The following is a 12,756-nucleotide window of genomic DNA, read 5'->3' as shown; positions in this document are numbered from 1 at the left end:
CTCAGTGAAGAGTAAAGGAAGGAAGGGTGTTGAGAACTTGGGCTTACACAGCATCTTAATAAAATAACAGTAAATTTTTAGAGAGGCTACAAGACAAAATAAATGGTCTTTGAGTTTCTTGGGTGTCAAATTGTCAGAAGGTAAATATATGGAAGAACCAGTGGTGGATAAGGGCTAGTTTTAGCAAGGTTTTTGTGTAAATTCCTGTGGTGCCAATTCCAGGCTGATAAACATCTAGAGTTACCTTGGTGATTAACTCCTGCCCTTCCTAGAGAAGGGAGCAGGAGAGCATCTTTAAAATGTATGTCCTGCTTTTAGTAAAATAGGGTAAGGGCAGAGATCTTTCCTTATATCTGTTTCTTCTCAATTGCCTTCAGCTCAAAATAATCAATATGCCAAGTTGGCATATTTCTGGGTGACATATTCTGTACCTGTCACTGAGAAGTCACTCACCTGCTGAGGCAGGGACAGCTGTGTGGGTGCAGCTTCAGGGAATCTATGCATCTGTCAGTTTCTCTGTCACGTCAATAATCTCATTCTTCTCTAATCCCAGACTCCTCAGGGAGGAGTTAAGAGTGGCCAATGTCTTCTTTTTTTCTGGTTGGGAAGATGTACTATTGGGCAGCAGAGTCCTAAAGGGGTGTCTCTCATTCCCTTTTCCCAGCTCTCAGCAGGACCTGGGACCTGGACAGCTTCCCCAGTGTGCTGCCAAAGGAGGAGGCACCGAGAGCCCAGGCTCTAGGTTGTGGATCATCGGGGCTGGACACAGGCATGGAGCCTTTCCTGAGATGCAGGTAGGATCCTGGCTCTGTGACCAAGGTCCTCTTCACCTCGGGGAGTGCTATGGGCCACCATCTCCTCCAACCTCTCATTGTCACCTCCAAGGATTCTGAGCTGTCCAATTGTCCCATCTTTCAACCCTGCTTGTTACCTACACACTGTATATGATTCTGGGGCCCAGAAATCAAATACAGGGGTGGAGAAAATATGAGTAGAAGTGATACTTTGTGGAAAAAGAAATTAGGATTAAAGAATACTGGCCAAGAAAATCACTCACTAAGTGTTCACTGATTGTCCATGTAGGGGAGGAAATCATTTTTCTCTGTCTTTCAAGACTCTTCTAGCTGGACTAAAAATTAAATTGACATGAGACAGATTAACAGGAAAAAATCAAATTTGATTTCGTATGTATGGGGAATCTACACAGATCTCAGATTCTAAAGTCAGTCAGACAAAATGAGGTATGTCCTGAACTAAGAAGAAGGTAAGAAATTCAATTCACAGGAAGATGAAAAAGAGTAAATGTTCAGTCAATAAATGTTTACTGGGTCATCCAGAAACAATAGAACATAGAGAGGACTTTGATTAAACAGGCCTTGCACCATTCCTCCTTGTCTACCACACCTGGCTCATATTACAATGTAGTTTTCTATGGTGACATCACTCTTCCTGGAGCAGGTCCTCTATCTAAATTATTTTAGGTGGTTGTGGAAGAAGGTCAAGTCCTTTGAGCCTTGACTATTTTAAACTTGGCATAATCTGCATGCCAACATGGCCTGTCTTGGCAGGGGAGGGGTGCTGTCCCAGGCCCCTGAATCTATAATATTCACAAGGGCAAGAGGTAGGATACTGTGAAGGTTTAAAAGAATCTTCAAAACAATGGTAAAAAATCCCAAATGAAAGTAATAATAGTTATGATCACATAATAATATAAAACAGGAGTCTAGGTAAAAATTTACCATCAACAGATACTTTTTCTCTATGAGGAAAAAATGTGTAAATGACCCTAAGAGAAAGGAAATACAGACATATAAAATTATATGAAAAATGTTCAAAGAATCAGAGAAATAGCAGTTAAACTAGATGCCCTTTTTTATCTACCTAAAACATTTAACTAAAGTATTAATTATTTGTGAGAATGAAGGAGATAGTCACTCCCACATCCAGCTGGTTGAGGATAAAAAGTTAAAACCTTCCTGGAAAACAATCCATCAATTTGTGTCAAAAGTCTCTAAAATATTCATTCCATTTGACTCAATATCTCCAATCCTAAGAATCTCTCTAAGGGGAAAAATTTTTAGATACAGGCAAATATGAGGAAACAAGGACATTGAAATTTTTTATATGAGGGTTATAGAGCTCTGGTAGAGCTCTGTCATAAAATATTAATGTCTTTATAAAAAATAAGGTTATAGAGAATTTTCAATGTTATTAAGGTAAAAGATGAAGATAGAGAATTGCACATGTAACATGATTTCATATGTGGGTATATATGTTGTTAAAAAGACACATGGGAAACAGAGAGCCATAAAAGCAGGAGTAAAACTATCTTGGGGGGAGAGAGAGAGAGAGAGAGAGAAACTGAAATGTGAAGGCCTGAAATGTAAGAATGATTACTGAGTATCAGTCAGCTCTTGCTGCAGGACCAACAACACAAATTCCCAGCAGTGGATGTCTGGGGGCTCAGTTGATCTGGTCTGGGCCAACCCTGCAGTTCTGGGTCTTGGCAAGGTGTCTGCATTTCACCTGAGTTCCAGCTCCAGACTGGGCTTGCTTGAGACTCTGGGAGCAACTGTGCATCCAAAGTCTCTCCTCTTCCTCCCAGAGCCAGCAGGCTAGTCTGGACATGTCCTTCTTAAGGTGTTGGCAGAATCACAAAAGGCCTCTTGAGTCCCAGGCTCAAAACTAGCATCAGGTGACTTCTGCCTATCTTAATGGCCAAAGGAAGTCAGATGGTGGAGCTCAGCTTCAAGCTGTGAGAAAAAAGCCCACCCACTGTGGGAGGGCACTGCAGAAGAGCATGGCAATGGGCCCAGGCCCAAAGGGTGCGAAGAAGTAGAGCCTTCGATGCAGTCCACCTCAGTGGGTTATCATGATATTAATGTACATGTTTATATATTTAAATTCTTTTAATGTTTGTTTATTTCTGAGAGAGAGAGAGAGACAGAACACAAGTTGGGGAGGGGCACAGAGAGAGGGGGAGACACAGAATCCAAAGCAGGCTCCCGGCTCCAAGCTGTCAGCACAGAGCCCTACACGGGGCATGAACCCATGAACCATGAGATCATGACCTGAGCCGAAGTTGGACTCTGAACAGAATGAGCCACCCAGGTGCCCCTGTTTATATATTTAAATGTTATATTTACTAATATTCTACACTGAACCAGGGATACCTTTTACAATGAGAAAAACAAAAGTTGGGAGATTTTTTTGTTCTGGCATATTTTTGTCTTTTATTTCCTTTTTTGCTATTTAAATTCAAGTTAGTTAACATATAGTGTATTAATATTAGTTTTAGGAGAACTCAGTGATTCATCACTTACATATAACACCCAGTGCTTGTCCCAAAAAATGCCCTCCTTAATGCCCATCACTCATTTAGCCCAACCCCCTACAAAACTCCCCTCCAGCAACCTTTGGTTTGTTCTCTGTATTTAAGAGTCTCTTTTGGTTTGCTTCCCTCTCTGCTTTTATCTTATTTTTCCTTCCCTTCCCCTATGTTCATCTGTTGTGTTTTGTCATTCCACATTTGAGTGAAATCATATGATATTTGTCTTTCTCTGATGGACTTATTTCACTTGGCATAACATACTCTAGTTCCATCCACATTGTTGTAAATGGCAAGATTTCATTCTTTTTGATTGCTGAGTAATATTCCATTGTATAGATATAGATATAGATGATATAGATAGATAGATATAGATATAGATATAGATATAGATATAGATAGATATGCTACATCTTCTTTATCCATTCATCAGTAAATGGACATTCAAGATCTTTCCATAATTTGGCTATTGTTGATAGTGCTACTATAAACACTGGGGTACATGTGCCCCTTCGAATCTGTATTTTTTTATCCTTTGGGCAAATACCTACTAGTGCAATTGCTGGGTTATAGGGTAGGTCTATTTTTAACCTTTTGAGGAAACTCCATACTGTTTTCCAGAGTGGCTTCACCAGTTTTCATTCCTACCAATGGTGCAAAAGTGTTCCCCTTTTTCCACATCCTTGCCAACATCGGTTGTTTCCTGAATTGTTAATTTTAGCCATTCTGGCAGGTGTGAGGTGGTATCTCAGTGTGGTTTTGATTTGTATTTCCCTGATGATGAGTTATGTTGAGCATCTTTTCATGTGTCTGTTTGCCATCTGGATGTCCTCTTTGGAAAAGTGTCTATTCATGTCTTCTGCCCATTTCTTCACTGAATTATTTGTTTTTGGGGTGTTGAGTTTAATAAATTCTTATAGATTTTGGATACTAACACTTTATCCAATATGTCATTTGCAAATATATTTTTCATTTCTTTTTAACCAAAAGGTACTAGGGCTGATCTGGTAGTAATGGGAATGGAAGTGGGAAAGAAGCCTATGAAATATAGTGTTTTGTACATAGAGTATTCTCAGAAACTCCAGTTTCTGCTCAGTCACTTAAAACAAGGGACACCAGTATAGAGGCATAGCAAATCCTATAGATTTCACTGGAACTCTTTCCTCATACAACCCAGCGTGGGGACAGACTGGGAAATTCTTTCTACTGAAGGACATTTTTTTCCTTTCCTTATTCATAAAGTGAAATAGCAGATATTGTGACAGTCCATGACACAATGGAACTATATGACATGGGAAACCATTGGTATCCAAAATGGATAGTAATGATTTTACCCTTCATCCCCATGCACTAAGCCATGATTAATTTTCTCTCTGCCAAATACACAAGGAGTCACATCAGTGCCCAAGAGGGGCAGACAGAAAGCATGTTATTTGTTGCGGTCTTCCTGTGAGCCAGGCCTGTGCTGGTCACTTTCACACACCAATGTGAACCTCACAGCAGCCTTCTGAGACAGACCTACTGATTCTTCAGCTGTGGAAACTGAACCTCAGAGAGGAAGGTAACTTTGTTCAAGAGAGTTTCAAATCCCATTCTGTCCACATCAGAAACTTGTGCTTTTTCTTCTGTATCATCCTGCCTGACCTGATTCAGAAACATAAATGAGGCAAGGGAAGGAGATCCCCATCTTTTTCAACCAGCATTTATGGGAGACAGGCTGAGTGTGAGGGAGCTGGGGATCCACAGACATGACAAACCCAAACCTCTGCTCAAGGAACTGACAGTTCAGGAAGGCATTTTGGTGTCCAATAAGATGGCAAAATGAACACACAATACAGACACTTGCAAAGATGTATAGGCAAAAAGCACCATCTATTAATGGATTTTGCTAGGCAACATTTGAAATTTCTACCTCTGTATTTCTTCATTTCTCCTTTATGTTTGCTATCTATTTTCCTCTCATTTACGTATCCCAATCTGACTTCCAGGTGATTTCCTCACAAGTTTCTACAAACTCACTACAACTGGGTCTACATGTAAGCTATCAATCACATTGTCATTCTCTTCATATGTTTTCATTTCTAGATTTACTTTTCTCTAAAATGTTCCTGGGCTTGCTTTATGGATTCTATTCTTTATTTTGTCTTCCTTCACATGCTTATATGGCAGTCATGCTCAGATCTCACTGTTATGTCCAGTTTCTTGGGGGTATTTTTATCAGGTCAGCTGTTTCTTGTGCCATTGGATTACCTACCTTTTCACCGACAAGTCATCTTCAGGGGAATTTTCCTCTGTGCAGGCCTCCCTGTGGGGCAACTGTGATTATCTCCACTTACATACTATGGGGTTTGTTTCTTCCAGTTCTCTTGGGAGGTTAGCTTCCTAATCTCTCTCTCTCTCTCTCGCTCTCGCTCTCACTCTCGCTCTCTTTCTCTCTCATCTGGCATCCTAATAGTGTGCTTAGCCTTATGGTTCCAATTTCTTCACATCAAACCTGTTCCAACCTCAACCTTGAGCAACAAGCCTGTTCAGCAATGGGCCATGTGCTCAGGTAAGATGCAGGTTTTTAATTTAAATTCAGAGAATAGAGAGTCACTTCCTGAGTCCAGACTTTACTCAGGCAACCGGAGACCAGTTCCCACCATAAATTGCCTCATGACCTCAACACCTCCCCAAAGTAGTAGTTAACACCTTAGTATTTAAGGAAAAATACCCACATGCTACATGCAGGAAGGTAAAAGGGGAAGATAACAGGCTGACCAAGTCAGATCTCCTTTTGTTTTTATTATTTTGTTTTTTTAAGTTTATTAATTTATTTATTTGGGGGATGGGGAGGGAGAGCATGAGCAGGGGAGGGGCAGAGACAGAGGGAGAGAGAGAATTCCAAGAAGGCTCTGTGCTGTCAGCATAGAGCCCAATGTGGGCCTTGATCCCACAAATCATGAGATTATGACAGAGCTGAAATCAAGAGTCTGATGCTTACTGACTGAACCACCCAGGCACCCTAAAGTCAATTCTCCTTTTGAAGACATTTTCCACAATTCATTCTTTCAACAATTTTCTTTAACATCTCATTGGCCAAAATGTGGTCATATGGTAATCTCAATCTACAGGAGAGTCTGAAATAAACTGTTTTTCAGCAGGGCTGACACTTCCAACAAATTGAATTCTATTAATAAGAAAGTCTCTGCCATCATAGCTGAGAATAGCACACAGGGCCCATTGTGTACTACTGTCTCTAGCTCCCACATTACCTCCATTTCTCCAGCATCATCTCCTTCCACTTTTCCAAAAAAATTCCATGCTACCACCAAACTTAACTTTTACTACTTCCCATAGCAACCTTCCCACAGCAACCCACAGGTAATACTCATCACTCATAATTCTTTTTTTTAGGTCCACCATTCTTGATAGACTGTAAACCCCATGGAAGTTCACTAATGGAATTATAGGACTAATCATTGGCTTGACACATACTGAATGATCAATAAAGTTTTCTTTACTTATGAGTGGATGGTCAGATGGACGGACTGACTGATGGATGAATGTTCCCTGTTCTCTCTCATATCTCTGTTTTCATACATGCTATTCCCTCTGCCTAGCATGCCCTTCTTCCATTGTCTACCCAGCTAATTCCTGTTAATTGATAACATTTAGCTGAAATGTGCCCTCTTGAACAAAGTTCTCCCTGGTCATACCTACCTGGATTAGGCATCCTGCTTTTTGCTCCTGTGCCCACCCCCCCTCACCATAGCCTTTATTATACTGGATTGTACACCTGAGTTTACTTGCCTTTACCTCTGAGCTCTTTGAGAGCAGACCTGACTTCAACTCTGTATGTCTGGTGCTAATCCCATTGCCTGTCATGGAACAGGAGCTCAATTGATTTGCAATGAAATTAGAATAAAAGTGAAAGTAATGAAGACCATGTGTCTCTTGTTTCTAGAGGAAGATATGCCAGGTGGAAAACACTTTGGATGAGCTGAATGAGGAGTTCTTCCAGCTCACTGCTCAAGCCCTAGAACTTCAGAAGGAAAAGGACAAACCAGGTCAACTTCCCCCAAGTGAAGGCAATACATTTGTGGTAAGCCCAGCAAACTACCACCTCAGCTCCTGAGATGTCCACAGATAGCTGGGTCTCACGTGTGGGGCCCACAGAGTCACAGGACCCCATAGAAGGGGTTGGGACCAGAAAGTCCACCAACGAAAGTTTGGTTTTGCCTGTTTGGTTTGGCACATACTTCCTAGAGACAGGGAGGACCTCTCAATCAGCTTGGGCTTGCAGGTCTCTAAGTAAATTGATGGCCCAGAAAGACTGAGGAAGAGTATGAAAAGGGAGCAATAGAAATAGCTGTTTAGGTGTAGCTAACTAGTAGTACGTGGTTCTGGAACAAGGACTTTTCCATGATATTCATCTGTCATCTAGATTGCTCCCCCATCCTAATTTGAGTCTCTGGAGGTATCAACATAGGAAAGGTTGGAGGGGACAAAGACAAGAGACAAAAGGGAATAATTCAGTTGTATCTGCACTGAGCTCAATACAACTCTATTCACCAAAGCAGACAGCCAGTTTGTGGGCCCTAGTTTGCTACTTGGAGATTCTTAATACTGTATTAAAATATCATTTCATTTGACCTGAGTTTTTTGGCATACTCTTAACTTTTGCACCAAGCCAATGCCTCCTTCATCTCACCCTAATCCCCGCCTTGCTGAATTGTTAAACACAGGCAATGCCCTGGGTGGTGGAGGAGCAGGCAGAGATACCTCCTCTCACCAGGTTTCCCAGAGTGGGCATCTGTGCCAGAATACCTGTGTCTCTGGGGAATCCCCTCTTCACAACCAGAAAGGTCTCTGGGAGTGAGGGCCCAGGAGGGCCTTCTCTGAGATTTTCCACAAAAAAAAAGTCACACTAACCTGTGGGGTCTCTAAGCAGCCACCCTCTACTTCAGATAGGAAGCTGTGACATCAGTTCCACTGTGGAAGGACCATGTATAGGGACCTATCACTGACTGCATTGAGGGGCTCAAATGATTCGGTGAGGATAAAGTAACATGGTAACTTCAAGCTTGAAAAGACATTATATAAATATCTCTAGTATTAAGGAAGGAAAAAACAGGATGAGCTGAGGGGCTATAAAATACAGCAATATTTAATTATTCAATAATTATTCCAAATTATTAACCATGATGATTGTGTAATGATACAATTAGTTGTTGTGCCTTAATGTAGCAACATAAACTCAGGGAACACTATGTCTTTGTTAGTTAATTGTGAAGTCAGTCCCTGGAGGTAAGTTGTTGGCATCTTCCCAAGTATTTGGATGGGTGCTAATGCCTAGAGACTGTCAGAGGGATGAGAGTCATGCCAAGATCATGTGGTGGATACAGGAAAGAGTGAACTTAGAACTCTCAGGGGCCACATTTCCTTTTCCTGTTTGTGTCCTTTTCAGGAGGTTCCCAGCATCTTCCCTTATGTGTGGCAAGAAGACAGACCCTACCCACCAGAGGTAGGTGACCCAGATGGAGAGAATCTGGGGACCAGGGCCCTGAAGAGAGAGGAGGCCCTGATGCTGGGAGTGAGAAGAGCCCACCTGGCTCAGAGGATTGAAGACCTGGAGTGGGAGCTGTCCCTGCTCCTCCAGGTGGCAGATGGCAGTGTGTATACAGGAGGGAGCTGGCCCAGCCTGGGGAGATGCTGAGTCACACAGGATGCTGCAGTGGCCATCTGTAGGAGTGCCCTCTCCACGGAGAACACAACTGGGTTAATCCATTCACTCCTGGTAGGAAGGAGTGGGTGTCTCAGGGGCCAACGGGGCCTGGAACATGTGCTCAGTTTTATGACATGCTTCTTTTGGGCAACACCCAAATTTCTTTCAGAGCCTGGACCTTGGCTTGTGCTGATTTCTGTCTGCTATCCTTTGGAGTGAGGGAAAATAAAGTCATACAAGTCAAGAAAATTGACATGTGTTCCCATCACTGAGTCTGTCTTCACTCTCTTTTCAGGGCACCGGCCACTGGGTGCTGTGATCCAGGCTGAATGCCCCCAACAGCTTCACTGGGGTGCCTGGATTCAAGGGTGAGAAGCACTTGGGGTGGGGACCATGAGACCCTACGTGCAGCCACAGCACAGACCTTCCACGCTGATCCTCCATCACTGCCAACTCCTCATGGGGATCCCCAGTGGGCCACATTCCCTGCCTGGTTCTGGTGACCTCCTGGAGCACGTAGAGACAGGCGAGGATGTGCTGGCAATCCCCAGCCTCCTGTGCCACATGGAGGGCCTCAGGTCCAGAGAGAACTGTGCTTCCCCAGGACAGCCTATGCTTTCTGTCCTCTGTGCCTTTGCACAAGCAGCTCTCTTTCCAGAAGGTCCCTCCTACTTCCATCTGCTCACTCTAGGTGAAGCTCTCTGCACCCTCCAAGACCTGCCCCAGAGGTGTCTGGCTCAATGCAGCTCTTCCCAAACCCCCTTCCCAATCTTTCTCTCCTTTGAATCCTCATGTTGTCTTGTCTCTACCATTTGTCATATTCCCACTTGAGTCATTTGTGCCATGATTTATCCTCCCTCCTAGATTTTAAGTTCCTTAAAGGCAAAGTATGTCACACACACACACACACACACACACGTACATGTACAAACACCACTCACACACTGCTTTGCACGTACTGGGTACCAGGTGAGCCAGGAATGCTTCATGAGTGTAACTGACTATACAGACAGAGCCACTGACACTGAAGTCACATGGTCATGTCAGGGCCACACGAGCATAAGGGAAACTGAACACCACTAGGACAGAGGGAGGCACTCAGAGACAAAGAAGTGGAGGTCCAGGACTGGAGCCCCTGGGATAAGTTCAAGGAGGGGCTAGGACTTGAACCAAGCATTCAGTGGTGTTAAACATGGATGGTGGGTAAGGGACCTGGAAAAGGGAGAGCATTTCTGCCTGGCTAGGTGGCTGGTAAAGAGAGACATGAGAGAGAAGAACATGCCAGGAATTGACCAAATGGAATCAGGACAGAATCCATTTAGGAAGAGGAAATCACAGGGGGAAGTAGAAGTGGAAAGAATGTCCTAAGCCCCAGGAATTCCTGACTCCTGGGGTTCCCCTCCCTATCCTCAGCTAGTGCTCTTTGGCCCATAGCCATGCTGTGGCTGAGGCTGCCAGGCCAGACCGTAGAACTGTGTCTAGCCATTTCTGACAGCCAGTGTTGCGTTGAGTTCCTTAGCCCTCACAGCAGCTATGTGGAGACATACCTGGACTCCAATATCTTGTAAACTTGATCAAATGTGTTCAGGGTCTGCCTCTCCATGGACCTGTGTTCCAGGCAGGGAACCCAGGTGTCCCAAGCAGATGTTCACACAGGACCTGGAGAAGCAGACCTTCCTCTACTGTTCACTGGGTCTGTCAAGGTGGCCATGCACTATTGTGCCTCAAACTCTTCAGAAGGGAGCTTTTTCAGGTGACTATCCCCTCACCAAGAGCTGCCATTGTCATAAAGGATGTAAGTCTCCAAGTCTCTTTTGTCTGTAAGATCCTACTGTTCAGAGCTCCAGGCCACCGGGGAGAGACAAGCTGCCCCAAGAGCCAAAGTCCCCTAATAAGTCCTCACTAGAGCATGGGATGAGAGGAGGTGCTTTGATGACTGCCAGCTGGTTTCTGCTTTTCTGGCTGGTTCCAAAATATTCATCCCATTCTCTACAGAGGTGAGTGACTGCTGTCCCTTTTAGTAGCAGTAAGTCCCTGGGCTAGAAGGAAGGTCACTCTCCACTTCAGATTAAAAAAGTAAAAACATCAATGATACTGTATTTCCACTGCCTCCTGGGCCTCCAGGCAGCTATCCATGTTTCAAACTGCTTCCCAATGTGGCTTCTGGGATTGACATTGCTGACCCCGAGGCATCTAAAAATCCCTTTTCTGCCACCATCAAACACCAAAACACAGCCCAAATGTATGTCTGTCTGACAGTATTCATTGATGGATACATGGTTCAGGGTGGACCAAGGCTCAAAACTGAGATGTGAGCCATGTGTCTATGGGAGGGTTCCTGCTCATGGGTCTGTATGATCAGCCTGGAAAAAGTCAACATGAGGGCTCATTCACTGGAGTGGGAAGCCTATCTACCCAGATCTGAGCCCAGAGCCACCTCTTGTGGATGCCAAATCAACCATCTGAATAGCCAAACATTTAGTTACCCTTTATTCACAGAAGGGGATCCAGCTGGAGAGAGACTGGGGTCCAGGCTTTCATAGTGCTGCCAGGAGAGAAGCACAACCCTTGAGGAAGTCAGCATGAGGTGGGTTCAGTGCATCTCAAACTGCGCATGCAGGAAAATTGCCAGGAATCTTCTTAAAAAGCAGCTTCTGATTCTAGGGGGCAGAGTGTCTACATTTCTAACAAGCTCCAGGAGAAACACCTGGTCCGTGGACCTCATTTTGAGTCCAAGGTCATAGGCCCTGGTAAGGAAAGTTGATACTATTTTAAGGTCATTAACCAGGAGAGTAATATGATCTGGGGGCACACAGCGTTAGGAGGGACAAGTTCCTAAATTCTGTTTGTTCCTGAGTTTGTGCTGCTACTAGACACACAAATCCACTATAAGCTGTACATATGAGCCTGGAGCTCGGGTGACATGGGGAGCTGCGTACAGGAGAGCCTCCAAAGGACACCGATGTCCTGGAGTCCACACAGCACTCAGCAGCCTGCACAGCGCTCAGCCCTTGGCAGCCGCACCCAAAGTAGTCGTTCCCACGTCCCTTCAAAAGTACTTTCTAAATGCCAGCGCCTGGGTGAAGAGCATAATCTCATTTCGTCCTCACAGGAATCATATTGCTTAGGTGACACCACTTCCGTTCTACAGATGAGGAAATGGGGGGCAGAGAAACAGTGACCTATACGAACTACTAAGTGGCAGTGTTCATAGACCAGACCCTGGTCTATCTGACACCGAAACCCATGTTCTAACCACCAGGTTACAGTGCTGCCTAACCATGGGGTCACCAGTGAAGGTTCCGAAATCTACAGGCGGTTAGGAATGAACAACCAAGCACATACCCACAGAGTCCAAAATGAAGGACATCTTTGACTTGCCTGGGTCAGTGACATCTAATGCAAGCTCCTCAGAATCATATGGGTCTTTTAGTCTAAGTGTAATTTAACTATTCTAAAACAAAAAATTAAGAAAATACATTCAAAGATACAACCATCAACATACAAATTATTGGAAACCACCAAAGTCTCAACTGCCAGGTTAGTGTGTTTTCATGTGGACTACAAAAATAAATCTGTCCTCTTAATTTTAAAATATCTTGAAATTGCAAACCAAGACATTTTTTAATTTTTGGAATTTGTAACAGCTGATCTGTATGAATCCAGATTTTTCTCAATAATATGTCATAGAATAACATATATAAGTGAGACACTGGCTTGC

The 12,756-nt window shown here is 43.7% G+C and overlaps 1 protein-coding gene across 13 annotated transcripts in view; it reads left to right on the top strand.

The window, feature by feature from the left end:
- LOC109259117 (multiple epidermal growth factor-like domains protein 6) overlaps positions 1 to 9,288 on the top strand; it is a 61,720-nt gene extending 52,432 nt beyond the window's left edge. For 10 of the 13 annotated variants that reach the window (XM_019436478.2, XM_053901203.1, XM_053901226.1 and 7 more), the window contains 3 exons: positions 665 to 794; positions 7,275 to 7,412; positions 8,778 to 9,288. In XM_019436478.2, coding sequence (XP_019292023.2) covers positions 665 to 794; positions 7,275 to 7,412; positions 8,778 to 9,026 — 517 coding nt within the window. In that variant the 3' untranslated portion in view covers positions 9,027 to 9,288. Of the gene's footprint in view, positions 1 to 664; positions 795 to 7,274; positions 7,413 to 8,777 lie in introns of those variants that run through there. The other 3 variants (XR_008421670.1, XR_008421669.1, XR_008421665.1) reach the window with 2 other exon arrangements.
- The last annotated feature ends 3,468 nt before the right edge of the window (positions 9,289 to 12,756 follow it).

The sequence above is a fragment of the Panthera pardus genome, unplaced genomic scaffold (genome assembly GCF_024362965.1).
Source record: "Panthera pardus isolate Hobbes unplaced genomic scaffold, ASM2436296v1 HiC_scaffold_1, whole genome shotgun sequence".
NCBI classification, from domain to species: Eukaryota; Metazoa; Chordata; class Mammalia; order Carnivora; family Felidae; genus Panthera; species Panthera pardus.
This window is presented reverse-complemented; position numbering and strand designations above follow the sequence as displayed.